Source organism: Hemiscyllium ocellatum, chromosome 34 (assembly GCF_020745735.1).
Source record: "Hemiscyllium ocellatum isolate sHemOce1 chromosome 34, sHemOce1.pat.X.cur, whole genome shotgun sequence".
In the NCBI taxonomy this organism is placed as follows: Eukaryota; Metazoa; Chordata; class Chondrichthyes; order Orectolobiformes; family Hemiscylliidae; genus Hemiscyllium; species Hemiscyllium ocellatum.
This window is the reverse complement of record NC_083434.1, coordinates 38,788,540-38,807,521: the sequence shown is the minus strand read 5'-3', so window position 1 is coordinate 38,807,521 and position 18,982 is coordinate 38,788,540. Positions and strand designations below refer to the sequence as shown.

At 38.5% G+C, this 18,982-nt stretch overlaps 1 protein-coding gene across 2 annotated transcripts in view; it reads right to left on the bottom strand.

The window, feature by feature from the left end:
• Positions 1 to 1,860: 1,860 nt before the first annotated feature.
• The window catches only part of kif15 (kinesin family member 15), a 69,952-nt gene continuing 52,830 nt past the window's right edge, over positions 1,861 to 18,982 (bottom strand). The window contains exons 27-35 of one of the 2 annotated variants that reach the window (XM_060850096.1): positions 15,700 to 15,846; positions 14,623 to 14,724; positions 13,359 to 13,523; positions 10,761 to 10,858; positions 9,560 to 9,629; positions 9,282 to 9,319; positions 6,778 to 6,943; positions 6,227 to 6,358; positions 1,861 to 2,180 (exon numbers count right to left, since the gene is read on the bottom strand). In XM_060850096.1, the coding sequence (XP_060706079.1) occupies positions 2,175 to 2,180; positions 6,227 to 6,358; positions 6,778 to 6,943; positions 9,282 to 9,319; positions 9,560 to 9,629; positions 10,761 to 10,858; positions 13,359 to 13,523; positions 14,623 to 14,724; positions 15,700 to 15,846 (924 nt within the window). In that variant the 3' untranslated portion in view covers positions 1,861 to 2,174. Of the gene's footprint in view, positions 2,181 to 2,224; positions 3,935 to 6,226; positions 6,359 to 6,777; positions 6,944 to 9,281; positions 9,320 to 9,559; positions 9,630 to 10,760; positions 10,859 to 13,358; positions 13,524 to 14,622; positions 14,725 to 15,699; positions 15,847 to 18,982 lie in introns of those variants that run through there. The other variant, XM_060850095.1, reaches the window with a different exon arrangement.

Sequence of the window (18,982 nt, the reverse complement as noted above, 5' to 3'; positions counted from 1 at the left end):
AGTTTCAATTTCTCATGTAAGTGGAAACATTTTCTCTACATGGAACCTCTTATGTCCTACCATAATCTTGAAAAACCTCTGTAGTTTCCTTCTTTTGCCAAGAACCACCAAGAGTCCACTAATTTCTTCCTGATAGGTCTGATTTAATTCAGAGTTTGTACCCAAACTCTTTGCATGTGCTCCAATTCTTCCATAAGAGGATTGTTCATTACTCCCAAAGAGCTCAGAAATGCACATAAATTTAATCCTTTTAAGATTTAACTCAGTTTTCAAAAAAATTGATTTGCCTTTTTTTGAGTTTAAATGTTTAAGAATGATCTAATCAAAGCTTTACATGATAAAGGTTGAGGAAAGATATAAGATACATATGAAGAAATAAAATCTACTGATGGAGAAACCAGATGAAGGGCACATGATCTTAAAATCAAAACTATTTAGGAATGAAATTAGAAAATAGCTTTGTGGCACAAGGGGTAAAAGAAATCTCAAATCTTCTTACCCCAAAAGGCCTTGGGTGATGGGTCAATTGAAACTCTCAAATCAGATTTTGAACACTTGAACAAAAAGGAAACCAAGTAATATAGAACAAAGACAGTCAAAATGGAACTGAGGGATACACCAATCATAATAGAATGACAGATCAGATTTGAGGCACTGAATGGCCCACTTGCATTTTTAACGTCCCAGAAAAAAAACCTGAGTAACTTGTAACTATACACAACTGCAAAATGAGGTACTCATTTATAGTTCCTTACATTGCAGTGGTTATTGCATGCAAAACTGCCAAGTGTTTGAGGAGAGGGAATGTCAGTGTGAATTGAGTTCTTTGGCTGTCAGTGGACAAAGATATTATAAGTAGAAATAGCTCTCTTCAATAAAAGGCAAACGCAACTATAGGAAACTTACGTTTGTAGACAAATTCAATCCCAGCCTCCGATGTTCTTTCATGTGCGATCGGACCACCTTTTCAGGCATGTATATTGCAGCAAGTTACAGCTTTGAGCAGTTTGCAACACTGCTGACTTAAATATCTTGCATGTTGATTAAAAAGTTATGTTAAATATTTTCAAGACAAGGCAAAGATATCCTTGCCTTACTCATCTTTAATCAGTGAAACAAAAAAGTCTTAAAATAGATGTTGTGAAACCTGGAAATGTTCATTTAGAGTTAGTACAGTGTCACAAAGCTGTTCCTTTTCTCAGTCTTTTTTCCGAGGATTCATAAAGCACTCCAGGCTCCGAAACGACTGGTTTGGTACAAAGATGAAAGCCTTTTTGTTTACACATAAACAGATGAGACTTTGTGCTAACTTTTGTTTTGAGAAGTAACCTGTACAAGTCAAGGGGTGTGGCCAGCTTTCTAGCTGAATAGTTCAGTCCTAGAAATTGAAGTTTAGTTTGAGTCAGTTCAGCAGTGGGCTGTGTGGAAACAGGCTGCTAGACTCTCTCCCCTTCTGCCCTTCTAACTTCGACCTGTTAGCCTTAGTATCATTTTTACAGTGTTAAAGGGGTTTGTTTATTGGGACTATTGTGCATATTCAGAACAGTATAATTAAGTCTAGTTTGGATAGACTGAGTTCTGTGCATGTTCTTTATTCTGTTCTTGTGTTTCATTCTGTAATTTTTCTCTGTTTTAAAGTCTGGTAATCAACCTAGCTACTTACTCTGGGTAAGTATCACTGTACACTTATTGAAACAAATTGCAAAGTTATGGGCTGCCTGATTAAGAATGTTTTGAGTAGTCTGGTCTTGTCCATTACAATAGCAAAAATTAATTCTACATACAAACTCCATTCAGTTGGACACAACAAACAAAAGACAAGGTACATAACTTTTAAAAACTCATATACAGTTTGAGCTGCCATTTTATTTACATTGTGTGATTAACAAGAATGGTGAATTGCTGGACTTAGACTGCTTCTTTTTTATTCCATTTAGAAGTCTTTGCAGAAACTGGATCCCTTTCAATGTTCATCAACACTTTAGAATCTAGCATCTTACATCAGTCACAAATTATTCCAATAGTCTTGCACCATTAATGGCACAACTTCACATATTTTAAGACAAAATAACTGAGCCATTGTTGATTTCAGTTCTTGCCCAAATTTGCTTGCCAGGCCAGAGTGCAGACATCCGACTTGCAAACGCAAAGACACATTACAGCCATACTCATCATTATTCCTTTAAAAATATAAGAAAATTTCATTTCAGAAGTTCATTTCTTAAAAAAAAAGAATCAATATAATTTTATTGCATACAGACAGGTCATATTTCATTGGCAATGTGTTGAAATGTGCATCTCTTTCTTTTCAGGTAAGTACATACAATGTTAAGTATGTAAGTTAGTCAGAAATCTTCTCAAAACTCGCTAGCATACAATGCTCTATTACTCCTCTAAGTACTTAACGATACGTGCTTTGTTTTTGTTTCACCTACTAAGAAATACCAACCAGGCAGCAAACATGAATCACACTCTTGCTTCCCCTCTCCATCATCAGAAGTGCTTGGCTCTATTTGGCATTGCTCCCACAGATAGTATGACCAAGATACTAAACTTAGGGAGAAATCAATTGGGTAGATGCATGTATATCTGACTTAAGTGATTCATAAAAAAAATAGCCGTTCCTGGCTCCACATTGCATGGAATGAGAAATGTTATGAAATATGCTATTAAACCTTCTGTCCATTTAAATTTATCTGATGGAGGCGAACAATACATCAGTTAGTTCACATAATTACTTGTTTGTTTCTGCAAGAGAGGTAGAAGGCATTTTTGTCTGTCATCAGTTCCCAAAATGACAGCACGATAATAACCTCACATTGTTTTAACATTTTTACACAATAATATTGAACTACATATACATACTTTCTGCTTCAGGAATATTAATTCTCAGCATCTTATTATTCTGTTATTAATTTATGAAAATTAGTAGGTTCCAAACAGGTTCAAAACAGGATGCTTTAATTAGCATTAAATCCTTGGATTTTGGGCAATAGGAGGAAAGAGGAAAGGAAACAGACTTCTATCCTAGACTGCCATCTATAAATCTAGGCAGAACCCCACATGCCCAGATATCAGAAACCTATCCAGGGTTATGTACAGTTACTAACTCTCATAATTATACACTTGCACTTATCATTTTCAGGAGGAGAAATAGAGTGAAATACAGGGAAAACCAGGCATGCCCAGTAAAACAGTTTATTTGCATATGTCAGTAGTCAGTAAAACTATACTGAAAATTCAGGACTTTCAAGTTGGAGCATTGCAACAATCTGAAAATTATCACAGAAGTAGGAGGATGGAAGGTTACAGAGGTTACTGCAGTGACTCCCTGATAAATTTGATTTTGATTGTTTGCTGAGTCCGGACTGCAAGTTTGACTTTGACTTTACTTTGACTTGATCAATACCTACTATGCAAGTTTAACATCTCTCCACTCAAATCAAAAGAAAAATCCATTAACATGTAAAGATGCATAAAAGTAAAATTACAATAAGTTTTGGTACGTTTTGGTACCAATTCTAAATAAAGAATAGCTCATGACAATCTAATGGTGGCAAAATTTACAATGAACTGTTCATTGGATATGCAGACAGTTAAAGATTGAGACTTCAGAGATACTTCAACAACTACTATTTGAAGTTAACAGTTTTAAAAAAACCCTCTTGGAGGCAACTACACCCAAGTATGAGGTTCACATCATTACTTAAATCAATTTCAACTCAGTTTTTCATAAGGACAATATGATATAGTACTTCAAATCAGATTGCTGTTGACAGATTTTTAAAAAACTCAAGCTTGATATGGTCCACTAGAAATAGAAAAATAACATTTACACATTATTTACACAATTCTCAAGCAAAGGAAATTCATTTGGGTCATTCTTCTTAAGTTCTTTCAGTTTCATGTTCTCCAATTTCAGCATGTTTACTTCCTAAAATAAAACAAATATTAAAAATGTAATATGCTAAAGCCATGAAATATATATCTTGAGCTGCAAGTGACAGTGGAGAGAGTGCTTTATATTGTCCTAGGATGGGAGCAGTTAAACTTGCCTCAAAGTGGATCTGAATGTACAACAGGAAAGTAGTTGTGTATGAATCTAATTTATTAAATCCATAGGAATATATAAAAAAAGCATGACTGAGAATAAACGGTATAGCCACAACATACATGCCATACACAAGATCAGGTCAAGGGCTGGTTATAATGCAGCAAGTAACGATTGTCCTGCCTTCCCAAATACATCCACCATTTACAAAGTACAAATCAGAACTATTGTGGCATACTCTCCACTTGTCTGGATGAGTGCTGCTCCAACAAAACTCAAAGGGCTTAATACCTTCCACCTTCAACATTCACATCCTCCATTGATGCACAGTGCCAGCAGTGTATACCACTTACCACAGTAACTCATCAAGTGGCACTTTTCAAATTAGTGCCCCTCATCACCTGGAAACACTGGGTAGGGACACGGGCAGAACACAAACTACAGGTTCCTCTCCAGGCCATATATCGACCTAACTTGGAAATATATCACCATTCCTTCACTGTCATGGGATCAAAATCTAGAATCCCTCTCCAGCAGCACCGTGGGTATGCCTAGATTAGTCCAAGGTGTCAGTTCACCACCATCTTCTCAAAGGCAATTTGAATTGGACAAAATGATAGAACAAAAGTATTAATCTATGATCGAATCAAAAAGTTAATCTTTGGAAAGGAAATCATAGAATCCCTACAGTGTGGAAACAGGCCATTCGGCCCTACAAGTCCACAATGACCCTCCGAAGAGGAACCCTCCTAGATCCAATCCCCTACTATTCTACAGTTACCCCTAACTAATGCACCTAGCATACATGCACTTCCCTGAACACTATGGGCAATTTTAGCAAGGCCAATTCACCTAACCTACAATTTACCTAACCTCTGGAAACTGGAGCACCCGGAGGTAACCCACAGACACGAGGAGAATGTGCAAACTCCACACAGAAAGTCACCCAAAACTGGAATTGAACCCAGGTCCCTGGCGCTGTGAGGCAGAAGGGCTAACCACTGAGCCACTGTGCCATCCTAAATGTGCACAATGGAGATAGGGGTAACGGTGATAAGTCAGAGAGGAGGTTGGAGCAGATAGGTGGGAAGGAAGACAGACAGGTTGGAACAGTCATGAAGGTGGTGCCAAGTTGCAAGGCTGCAACTGGGATAAGGTGGGGGGAGGGGAAATGAGGAAACAGGTGAAATCCACATAGATGCCGTGTGATTGGAGAGTCCCAAAACGGAAGATGAGGCGTTCTTCGTCCAGGTGTTGGGTAGTGAGGGAGGGGTGATGGAGGCGGCCCAGGACCTGCAGGTCTTCGGTGGAGGAGGAGGGAGGAGTTGAAGTGTTCAACTACGGAGCAGTGGGGTTGGTTGGTGAAGGTGTCGGAGATGTTCTCTGAAGCACTCTGCAAGTAGGCATCCTGTTCCCCCCCAATGTAGAGAAGACTGCATTGGGAGCAGCAGATACAGTAAATGACATGTGTGGAAGTGCAGGTAAAATACTAATAGATGAGGAAGGCTCCTTTGGGGCCTTGGACAGAGATGAAGAGGGAGGTTTTGCAATTCCTGCAGTGGTAGGGGAAGGTGCCATGAGGGGAGGGTGGGTTAGTGGGGGCATTGACCTGACAAGGGAGTTGCGGAGAGAATGGTTTTTACAGAAAGCGAATAAGGGTGGGGAAGGAAATATGTCTCTGGTGGTGGAGTCCATTTGTAGGTGGCGGAAAATGATGCAATCTGCTCCACCCTCCTCTCTGACTTATCACGATTATCCCCACCTACATCTATCTATCGTACTCTCAGCTACCTTCCCCCAGCCCGCCCCCCCCCCCCCCCCCCCCCCCCCTCATTTATCTCTCCACCCCCTCAGCTCAGCCTCATTCCTGATGAAGGGCTTTTGCCTGAAACGTCGATTCTCTTATTCCCCGGATGCTGCCTGACCTGCTGTGTTTTTCCAGCACCACACTGACCTCTACTCTAGTCAGTCAATGTCTTCATAGAAGTTGGGAAATGTATATGAGAAAAAAAACGATTTATAATTTGACCAATAGGAATTGGAATTAAGAGAAAGAGAAAAAGCATATGAAACAGCTTATTTATTGTGCTCATTGTGCGACTTCCAACAGAACAAGAATATTGCCCAGACAAAATCTAACAAAGAAAAGATTTCCTGTGGTTTTAAAAATCATACCTCAAGTAGACGAACATTTTCCTTCTTGACTTTAACCAAATGCTGTATTTTTTGTTGCAAGTTCTGATGTCCAACTAATTTGCCATTCTCAACAGTCAGGCTGGCCACTTGTACCCTAAGAGTTTCAACCTCCTGCAATTTAACAATAAATAATTAATAAAAGTTTTTTATGAAAAAGATGGTGTGCCGTGCTTCTGAACTTGGGCATCTAGCTACAGACCAAATCTACATGGAACCAAAACAGTTTCTTGCAATCTGGTTTTAAGAATACTATATGAACAGAGATTTTAAAGTTGATAGGTGAGAAGAACTCAATCTTACTGGACATGGGTCTGCATGGAAAAACAGAAGTTAATTTGCCATCTCACTTAGAAAAGTCACAAAAAGTGACCTGTGCACAAAATGAAGTCAGGAATGGAAAAATGCAAGGTCAGAAAATGATTAGTTTTCTGAAGATTATGACAGTGTACAAAGTTATCTTATTACTCTCCATTATTTAAATGGGGCCCACTCTCTATGCTCTCAACTTAACAAATTTGTTTATTCATTACCCAAACAAGTTTCTCTTTCTCTTCACAAGCAGATTCGAGTGCTGACCGAAACTCTTCTTTATCAGTGAAAGCTTTTGCTTCTAAACTTCTGGTCCGCTCCACTTCTTCCTGGAACCCTTTAATTGATGACTGAATAGTTTCTAGTGTTGATCTTTTCTCGGCTAGTCTATAGATGGAAGCAATTTGTATTTAAAATTTAATAAGTGTAATTGCCGGGGCTACATTAACTTTTGAAGTCTTTTAAAACAAAAGCAAAGTTTGCACTGTATATAAAGCTATTTTGCCAAGTTATTTCTTTAATCTTTTTCAGACTTGTGTACTTAATTTTCTTAAAAAATAGACATGCAGTGATATAAGCAGAGGACAGAACTAAGTGAACAATTTCTTTATAGATAAATCCATCATTTCATCTTGTACCATATAGACACAATCAAACATACAACTCTTAAGTACCAAAATCAATCTCAGCTGGAGAAGCAGCCAGGATACTGGTTAGCCCCTCTGTTGTGGGTTAGAAGAATTGGTGGCAGGGAAAAAAAAAATTAACCATGGTTTGCTCACAAATCATATCTAAATAAATCCATGCATGTGCAGGAAGTAGGGTTTGTCAGGCCTTAGTGGTCAATAGAAACAAAAAAAAACCTGCAGGTGCTGGAATCCAAGATAAAGAAGTAGGAGGCTAGAAGAACACAGCAAGCCAGGCTAGCTGGTGGATTCTGCATTGGATATAGCATAGTAGAGCCTGGCTCGCTGTGTTCTTCCAGCCTCCTGCTTGCCTACCTCAGTGGTCAATAGGCATTCTGATGCTCAAAGTGAATGGTTAAGATATACTTAGCCAGATAAGAGTTATATCTTAGAAAGAATCAACACCACACCCTCGGAAATGAAAAGGGCAAAATAGCAGGGGAAACATACCATCCATCTTAAAACAGAATTATCATGGAACATGGAGAAAAATAGCTATCAGGAAATCTTTAAAAATACTCAACAAGTACCAAAACACCTTTGTAAAAAGGATCTTTTCCATTATCAATTATTTGTTCATTGTTGGTTCGGCCACCCTTAATTGCTCTGGGGAAGAAGGTGATAAGCTGCCTTCTTGAACTGTTTCACTCCTCAGGTTGCAGGGACACCTGCTGTTAGGAGCTGTTAAGAATGCTATTAGGAAACGAGTTCCAGGATGTTGATCAACAATAGTGATGGATTAGTGACATGGTTCAGGTCAGGATGATGCGTGGAGGTTAACTTGCATACATCAGGTACCCTTGGCCATGTACTCACATTTACCAGATGCTGCCAAACAAGCCTTGATGAATTGCTGTAATTATAAAGGAGTTTTAAAGCTTGATTGCACCCTCTTATCCATATACAAGAGGGAAACATATTTTCTAATGTTCCAGTGTGCCTAGTTTCACCTCAACAGCCTCCTTATCCAAACATCAGTCCAACAGACAGGTTTTGCTTCCAGGTAGGCAATAAACATGACTATGGAGGAGACTGCAGGACTAGTCAGTCTTATATCTAAGAGGTGCTGAGTAGGCACCCTCCTTCTTCCAAAGACTGTCCATACCTTGCTGCAGCTGCCAATTTATTGAGTCACGGAAAGCCCATTCCACAGTTAAGCCTATTAAGCAAGTTAAATCAAATGATTTCCGCTTTAGCGTATTTGAAAATGCCAACCTGATCCTTTTCTCAGAATAAGCTACAGGTTTGAGATGAGGAGGAAGACCTTTACTCAGTAAACATTTAGAATTCTCTACCCTTCAGGGCTATGGATGTTCAGGAATTTTATAGTTCAGGTTAGACATTGAACAATTTCTAGATAGTAATTACACCAAGTAACATAGGAATAGGATGTGAAAATAGCATTGAAGTCAATCATCAGCTAAGATCTAGAATTGTTTGTGGGGCTGAATGGTTAAGTCCCATATTTGTATTCACAGGAGTACTGCTCACTGTAGCCACCTCAGGAGAAACCTGGAAGCTGGCAGGTTGGAGTTGTTTTCTCAATGCACACAAAATATTTGCAGATTTAAATACCCTTCCCATTACCATTATCTCTCTTCTCTACTGAGAACAATATATATGTAAATATGATTCCAAAGCACGAAAACCCTCACCGTCAAGGCCAGACAGCTTACCAGCCTTCATCGATGGTCAGAGGAATCATAACTTCATGGCAGTGAGGTATAATGGAAAAGCAGGCATGACAGACCAAATAGTTTACTCCCATTCTTATGTTCATGCAACTTTGACATTCGTGTAGTTCCCAGCAGATATTACTCGATAGCAACCCTAATGGGCTTTCCATCTCTAGCCCAGGGATGAAGTAATCCAATTTTAGGACCCATTTGCAGAAACCCTGAACACTGATGTATTCAATTAACAGCACAGAACAAACTAGTTATCTTCAGGACTGATTAATTGATTCATATGTGACTTGATCAACTGAGCTGGGCAAATTTCATATTATGGTTATATTAAAATGAAAATTATTCACTTACTCAGTTTCCACAATGGCTAGCTTTTGTAACGCTGCTTCCTGCAATTTTAAAATCAAGAATATCAATTTTGTGACCACAATAAGTTGTAACAAATTTTGTTTTTCAGGATGTATGGTCTAGCAATTGTTAGGAAGTATAACAAAAACACTGATAATGCTTACAAAGTTGTTCATTGTTAGTCTGGCACTCTGCACATTTGTAAACACAACTGAAGAATAAATTTGCTCACAAGATTGTGTCCAATTTTGCTACAAAATGTCATAAGAAATTAGGATTACCTTGGCCTTCATTTCTTCTTTGAATTTCTTCTCAACATCGTTTAGATTCTCCTGGTTGGTTACATCACCTCTTTATAAAATATCCAAACAAATTTAATGTAATTATGTCATAGAAAAGAAAACATGAACCATAAAATCTAACCAATCTGAAAGTGATTATTTTTTTTAAAAAGTGGTCCAGTTGATTATTTCAGTAATTTTATATTAATTAAAGCGTATTAGTAATTTCATTTCTTGTTTATTTACTCATGGGATCTAAGTATCACTGGTGCGACTATCATTTATTGCTCATCTCCAACAGCCCTTGAAAACAAATTTCATTCAGATGAAAGATCACAAAGACAAAATGCTAATTCTGTTTCATAGATACTGCCAGACTTGCTGAATATTTGTAACATTTTCGTATTTATTTCAAATTCCCAGCATCTGCCATGTTTTATTTTGGGGCCCTCTAAAATGCACAAATATGTAGCAATCCAAAGTTTGTCAAGCAGGGGACAGGTAGTGCATCCATGAGTGGTTACCTCAAAGAAATATCATAGCACAGAAAAAGGGATGTTTCAAGGAAAGAAAAAAAAAAGGAAGGGAAAAGTGGATCTCAGGGTTCAGCAAATGAACATCAGATCTAGTTATGAGAAGTCAAAAGTAGAGAATTATTCTTTTATATTAAGTGCTCTTGTAGATGCATGTTTAGTCTATCTGGTAAACATACTAAAATGCTGAAAGATATCTGGTTGCTCTGCAGATCTATCTTCACATTAACTACTGATTAGTAGCATCCAACTGTTTTTTTGGAGGCTACGTGTTTTAAATTTATTAAAACTGACACAGTCATAAATAACATGACTTTTGAAAAAAAATATTTATTATATGTCAAGAACATTGTTCACATTGGTTTCTAAAAGTGCAGTTTAAAAATAAGTCCTCTGAAACATGATGCCCAAACCTGAAAGAACGGAGTCAACTGCATGAGACAGGGCAATTGATGCTCACCTACAAGCCAAAATGTTTCTGGGCATCACCAATTATTGCTTCAAAGAGTAAATTCACTCCAGAATAGGTGAGAATGTATTGTACTTACAATGAAAGATGAGGTGGTAGATTTTAAAATAAAAGCTTGTTACATCTGGACTCACAAGCTTTCAAATAGCAGTTTATTTTAAATGGTTGCTTTAAACATGAGACTATAATAGACTTGTACCCATTTTGTGCTTTTTCTAGAGAGCTTTCCAAATTCCGACAGTATCTCTCCAAAGCATCCATTTCCAAACGCAGATTCTTTGCTTCACATAACTGGTTCTAGAATGGTTTTGGTTGGACAAAAGAGAAGAAAAAAATTGTCAAAAATTTTTTAAATTTAGGTTTCATTATTATCAACTTTCCATTGCCTTACACTGTACATTTCAAAAGAACCTTCATGAACCAACACTGAATTTTCAAATCGTTTCAGCCTGAAATCTATCACTGCCTCCAGGTTCAGGAAATATTGCTCTACCTGGCAGTCTTATAAATGCCAGTCATTCAGGCAGTGACAAAAAGAGAAGTGCCAAAATATTATGTATATCTTAAACTCCCCATTGAGTAAGTTAGCCAAAAACACATCAGCTGCAGATTGACAAACAAAATCTAAACAACTAGAAACTTTGAAATTCTTTGTAAAATACATTAGATTACATATACATTTTCTCAACAGTATAATTGTATTGTGAAGGCACACTTTTCCATAACAAAGTTTTTAAAAAAGAAGTCTAATGGAAGTGTTCATCACTGCATCATCACCTATAGAACATTCCACTTGCAATACTGTTGGTCACATGTTCCAATTGCTAATTTAAATAACACTACTGAATTTATTCATAATATCTGGACAACAATCTTTATGCCCTCATTGATGAATTCAGGATAATAGCCATTCTCTCTGACCTATATTACAGAGTCCACCACATGATTTATTACTTTGATATAAAAATCCAAACTAACAAACAAAAACAGGCAACCCTTAAAGGAAAAGTGCTAAAAAAATCCTTAGTGTAAGACCTCTAAACTATAGTTGCATAATGCGTCTATGAAGCACATGTTTTTCAATTTTTCCTTTCACAGTTTAAAGAGTTAAACAACTGAAGTTGAAATCTTGCTTCAAAAATTATGACTGTTGATATACCCAAAACGTTGATTTTCCTGCTCCTTGGATGCTACCTGACCTGCTGTGCTTTTCCCGCACCACTCTAATCTTGACAGTTGATGTGAAACACAGGCTCATTAATTATGAACTTGTGTAGAAAAAGAGAATTCAGACAAGTCCAAACTCTCTCAGTAGTTCAGTTGATAAATATATTGGGTGTTGTATAGAACACAGTATAATGTAGGTTCAGACTCTGGTCTAAAAATTAAGCAACCTCAGACACTATAATCAGGCTCACAGTCAAAATCTATAGAAGGAATTTAAACAAAAGGCCAGCTAAGTCTCTATTTATTTGAGGTTTGTTATCCTGGTTGAAATTCTGCGTAGACATCTCTCAAGGACCATAATTCAGGTGTAGCTGAGCTGCCCACTCACACTTACTGACCATCTTACTAATTTCTGCATGGCATTGAATGGGCATGGTTCTTGGAACCATTTACAAAACAGGTAGCATCTCTTTCAGCATAAGGGGAAATAAGAGAAAACAGCATCTTTCCTCAAGATAAGCACAAAACATGTCCTGACTTTTTAATTTAACAATGCAGTAATTTTTGACTTCTAGGCACACAGCACAACCCCACTGACAAACGAGGTGAAGGACTCATTTTGGTGGTTCTAGTTGAAGGAGAAATGTTGTCTTGTGTCCGAGAAAAGCTTCTTGCTAATTTTAAATAATGGCATGGGCTCATTCACATTCAGTTAATTAACAGGGACAAGACAAGATTTCAGTTTAGCATCTTATTGGATTGACAATATCTATGCCAATGCAGCACTCTCTCAGTACTGTACTGATTGTGTGCTTAAATCTTGGATTGAAACCTGAATACTCAAGCCTTTAAGTTAGAGGTGGCACTGAACCAATATGACCAAAGAGGAGAATTGTTGGAATATTCCAATATTTCTCAGCAGCAGTTTCGAATTCAAATAAACATGTGTCAGTAACTCACACCTTACATCCTCTAAAACTTAAATGGAACATTAAGTTCACTTTCCATGATGTACAATCTCACCCTTGTTCAGAAATCATGCATGTCTTCACCTCTACACAATCCTAATGTCCTCTAAGTCTACAACCCTCAAATGTCTGCATGTCTTAAATTCTGGCTTCTTGCACACTCCAATTTTAATTTATCTACCACTGGTGGCTGTGCTTTCAGCTGCCAAGCTTCCAAGTCCTGAAGTTCCACCCTAAAAGGAAGAAAGAGGACTGGAGAGATTAAGTTACTTCTTAACCAGTTCCTGCTCTCTCCAGAAGATTCAACTTCCATTCTGGAAGACACTAGTTTCCAGGCAACTTCGTTTTACTATAGCTAGCTTTGGATTAGTAGCAATGAAATTCTAAAACAGTCTATCTGCCTAGAGTTTGCTCTTAATGGTCAGCCTTCGAGTCAAATGCCATAGATGCTGGAAATCTTAATGAGAAACAGAAAACGCTAGAAAGAGTCAGATCAGGCAGCATCGGGCGAGGGAAAGAAAGTTAATGTTTCAGGCTGCTGACTTTCGTCAAAACACTTCGTCATACAAAACACTTACATAAAACCTTTTTACCAAGCAAATATCTAAAACCAAATTTTAACTATATAAGTTGAATAATGAACATAAGCCCTCATATGTTACCTTGAGTTGTAGAATTTGTTCATTCTTGGCTGATCTTTCTGCTTCCATCTCACTCAATAACAGTTTTAAGGTGGCTTCGGATGCCCTTCGATCATCTAGTTTCTCTTGTTGTGACTCAAAAGATCTAACAGGATCCATATGGGAAATACAAGGTGTCCTTGGACTCTGGGGAAGGAAGGCATCTGGAAATAAGCATACTTTTGAACACAGGTTACTACAATGGCAGTAATGGCAGTTGTTGTATATAAGCCAAATTCTTAAGGGGATCAGAATACTTAGACTTACATGGGTAACTAGCAGTTATACCACATAGGACCACACCCACTACTGAATCTGCAAGGAAGCAAGGCCCAGTGTCAACAGAAAGAAAAGAGATCTGTCAGTTCATGTGGCTGGCATCAGAAGAAAGCCTTGAAACATCAAAATAAGGTTTTCTTCACAAACAGCAGCCACTTCCCCCACTACAAATTACTTTTTCCAATTCGAATTCAGTGCTCACACCGAATCCCAATTTGGATATCCAGACAGGGAACAATTGCCTCTGATAGACTGGTATACCAATTATACATAAAGTCCTGAGCAAGAGTAAGTGTGTGATAAATCCAGGTAAAGTCTCATTCCCCCATGGCAACACTGGCTTTGTAAGGTTTGGCGTGAGCCATGAGACTTAGCACAGTATCTACTTCAAGGCCAAATTCAAGAAACAATTACCATCAACTGTAATCATTCAAAATGCTTTTGTGGACCACCATGACATTGGCTCTAGGCTTTATTTTCAATTTACATCTGAGCACATTGCTGTTCAGTTTACAGAACTCTCTACATTTGGTATTTTGCTTCAATATTTTGCTCCGAGCTGGTCTTAACTTCATGTGGTGAACTTCATCAACATTGAAATAGAAATGAACTTGTCTGTGCACAGTTTCTTCATGATGCTCAATAACTATTATATTAAAAAATTGCATAACAGCTAGGCCTGATACAATTTGGTTGGAGTGAAAAAATGTCTCTGCAATAAGTGTCAGATGAAAATAGTGTAGCCAGCATAGCAATAAAAAGCTCAACTTTGTCAAACCTCAAAGCCAGCCCACTACTTGTAAGCTTAAGATCTAAATGCAGTGCTGGTATCAGCCTATAGTTGGGGAGCAACCACTTGGATGTGGTACCCAGAATATTTTTGTCGAGTACAGTTGCTGCTTGTAGAACAAAGGGGCAGAAAGGAGTAGGGTTGGGGACAGAAATACTAACTTTTCAGTGGTCTCACCTGTGGCTTGTTAGCAGAAATGTCCCTGAAGGACTCAATCTGCTGAAGTTTCTGTTCATATGTACTTTTTGTTGCTTGAATTTCAGCATCTTTTCCCTTCAGCTGGAAATGAATACAGCAACATTTATGAAGAATGTTTTAAAAGAACGGACACAATATAACCCATGTGGTGTGGCGCATAATCACACATTCTATAACAATTGAGTTACCTTCGAGTCAAATGCCATAGATGCTGGAAATCTTAATGAGAAACAGAAAACGCTAGAAAGAGTCAGATCAGGCAGCATCAGGTGAGAGAAAGAAAGTTAATGTTTTAGGCTGCTGACTTTCGTCAGTTCTGAAATGAGTAAAAAGATTAATTTTCTCAGAATAATATCTAATGTCATAAAAGTTCTCAGGAATAAGTCTTTATGTCATAATAGCTCAGATAACAGTGTTCTAGGCAATTGTTTTAAACAGGCATTAGGCCCCAAATTAATGTAAGCAGGGCCCTATTGCCTGTTTTGTACTCTTCTCCAAAATTAGTCAGAAAATGAGCATAGCAAGTCACTGCAGGAGGTTGCCAAGATCCTGTTAACCAAATGACAAGTTCATAAAGTTTGAAGTTCCTTGATGTGGAACTGAAAGAGATAAGAGTACACTTCATGGTTCCATAGTAATGTGGATTGCTGCTAACCTGCACCTCATTTACCCTGACCATCCCCAATATAATTTAGGAAAGCTGTCTAATCATTTCATGCCTGAAAATATTTATTAAATTTCTTCCCATAGCCCCATTGTTAAAAGAGACTTAAAAGTCAAAAGAAGAGCAGACGGATTATATTTATTAACTAACAGAAAAAGGTCAGAACCTGCCACCTGAAACTGAAACCACCTGCACAACTAACTTAATGTTACCTTTACTTATATTTTAAAACTACCAAACTAAAATTCACTGTAAAGTGGAACTTATGACTTCAGTACAAAGCGATCAGCAAACATTCCAGCAGTTAAAATGCAACTAACATTGCAGAGAACTTGAGTGCCAATATCTTATATTTTTACATCCAGAGAAGTAGAGACTTTTAATTTCATTACCTGATCATGAAGTTCTTTAATAGTAACTGCATTTTTCTCTGCTTCTTCTTGCATTATCTGCAATATCGTTGCCTGTTTTTTGGAGTCCTCAGTCAGCTGATCAAGCTGTTGAGTGGCATTGGTCAAATCTTCACAAAGCATCTCCATCTAAGGATTTAAAAGCAATTAGATTAGATTACTTACAGTGTGGAAACAGGCCCTTCGGCCCAACAAGTCCACACCGACCCGCCAAAGCGCAACCCACCCATACCCCTACATTTACCCCTTACCTAACACTACGGGCAATTTAGCATGGCCAATTCACCTGACCCGCACATCTTTGGACTGTGGGAGGAAACCGGAGCACCCGGAGGAAACTCACGCAGACACGGGGAGAACGTGCAAACTCCACACAGTCAGTCGCCTGAGTCGGGAATTGAACCCGGGTCTCTGGCGCTGTGAGGCAGCAGTGCTAACCACTGTGCCACTGTGCCGCCCGTATGTGAACAATGAGCAACATACAATTTAACATACGAACACTAGCTCCTGCACCTGGGATTTGAGTTAGGATGTTTTTTTTCATTCCAGTAGCACAAGCAGAGGTTCTCAGATAAGGGATGTAATTTCTATATAAATATGAAACTCACAACTGTACCGATGGTACAATTTTTTTTGCTAGTAAGCCACTCTTTTAGCATGTGCCATTACAACTTCAAACCAAAATTACTGAGAAAGTCAAATGGGTGTAGTTGATTTTTCCACATACAAATAACAGACTCCCTCCCCATATACATTCATCAAACTCCCAGGACTTTAGCACAGAGACATTGCCTAGGGTCCATGTACACAGAAAGGTACTGCTGGAATTCATTCAGCTAAAGCTACAAGTAGTTTTTCTATAACACAATGGTTGTATTCTTGTGCAACCCCATGTTATAGAAAAATCAGGTTTTAGAAACAGAGCTTAAAAGTGTTGGCGATGTAATCGCATTATAGCCAACACACATTTTAAAAGTTTGCAGAAACATTACCTTGTCAGTTTTGGGGATCAGATTTAACAATTTTGCTACAGGGCTGGCAAATTCCTCATGCTCCATAAGTGAAGACTTACCCAGACTCCAAAATAACTCCCTTTACTCATATTTTGCTCCTTTTCACATGCATCACATGCATGAAAATAGATTTAATGAGAGTAACATGCATTGAGATGGATTCCTCCCTACTTCACTGAACAAAATGCCACCTTTTAACTATTTTGACCTTTTGTAACTATCTGTCTTTTTTCAAAAAAAAAATTCACTTGTGGAACAAGGGTAATGCTGGCTGGCCACCATTTATTGCCTATCCCTATTGCCACACAACTCATTCATCCAATTCATCATTTCTGGATGTAGGATATAGGCTAGGGAGACTGTTCCATCCATAGTTAGGAAATATGATAGATAAAGAAACCACATCAGTAGATTTTAAGTCCTGCCTAAGTGTAAAGAAAAATTAATATCACTGTAACTGATGCAAAATGGAAATAATCACAGCTTATTTCAGGTTTACAAATAAGTCAACTTGGAACAAAACTAAATACTATATGCAATATCTCCACTGAGGACAGTATCCAGTCACAAAATCACTATTTCTACATGGAGAGTCCTTGACACTGATCCTGCTCTGAGTGAACAAAACCCCTGACATTCATGTTTATATTGGTCAGCCATGGCTCCTAGTGGACCAGATTAACAGCTGCAATCATGGAATTCATACCCTCAGGTCCACTTGGCCGACCTTGTTATAATCACTACATCTCTCCCCCGAGTTTGAGGACATAGGCCTGTTCTTTTGTTTTTTGTTGCTCCTTCTTGGGCATTTTCCAGGTTCCTCCAACTCTGCCTCTGATACAGTGCAGCTTAGCCCTTGTGCCCGGAGGATCTTGGAAGAAATTCGCTCTCCTCTTCAGGCTGCAAACACATTGAGGCAGCAACATCCACCAGTATCCATCTTAGATTCTGTGCTATTTTCCGATACTTGACAGAAAGGGAGAATGTACGGGTTCCCTAATAGTCGGAAATGCAGTTGAGGAACAGGGCACATTTTGCTCCTGAACCATTTGCGAGTTTTCAGCTTTCGCATGGTCCTTGCGCTTGCTCAGGACAGTTGCACCTCCTCAAACTGGACCTGACCTCGCGTTGACCGTGTCTCTTATCCATGCAGGGTCATTCCCATGGTTCCTACACCATATTTCATCTGCTGAAGTAAACTGTTTCTCCAGTTTAGCTGAGTCTCGTTTCTGGTATTGCTTTGCGCATCAATGTATGTGCTGCTTTTTATGCCAGATCATTGGATGATGGATACCATTCAACTTTAGGAAACATTCAAATTCCCAGCTGGTAAACAATGGCTCATTATCTGTGACCAACAGTTACGGTTGCCCACATTGTACAAAACATTGAGCAGTTTTTTCTATTCTTGTCTCAATGTTTGACAAATGAACTCTATGCAACCAATCTGTCCAACTATTTTGAATGGGTGTCTACAATGACAAAAAAAATTGAACCCATGAAAGAACCTGCATGGTTGATGTGTAACCAAGTCCAGGGTTGACCTGGTCATCCCCACAAAATACAGGGGGGCTGCTAGCAATAATTTTTATCCTTGTTGATGCTCTGGGCACTGCCCCACCAACACAGCTATGTCTGCATCCAACTCTGGACATCAGACATAACATCATGCCAACATCTTTATTTGAAAACTCCTGAATGACCTTGGAGGAGTTCAGACAGAATCTGGTTGTAACCTTGGCTTGGGACAAATCACTCTTATACCCCATAATATTATGCCGTCCTCTACTATGATTTGGTCTCTCTAGATCCAAAAGGATTTCAGTTCTGGTTATGACAATCCGTTGGTTTCTCCCATCATCACCACTGTTTCAGTTTTGCCAGTAGCAGATGTTTCTGCATCTAAAATCTGATATCATCAGCTGCAACTGGATGTGTCCAGAAAGTCTAAAACCAATACAGACGCTTATTGTGGCAGTACCACCTGTGGTGTATCTGCCAGCTGGAGGGGGCTCAATGCATCCAAATTTGCTACTTGTCCTCCCAGACAGTGTTCTGCTTGTAATATTATGCACTTAGTATAAGATACCACTGCTGAATTCTGCTTGAAGCTATAGGTGGCAATGCCCTGTTCTCTAAGTAGACCTAACAGGGGTTTGTGATCTGTTATTATTACAAGTTTACATCCAAATATGACCACCAAATCTTTCTTCTCTATCTGGGTGTAATTATGCTCTGCATTAGCCAAAGTC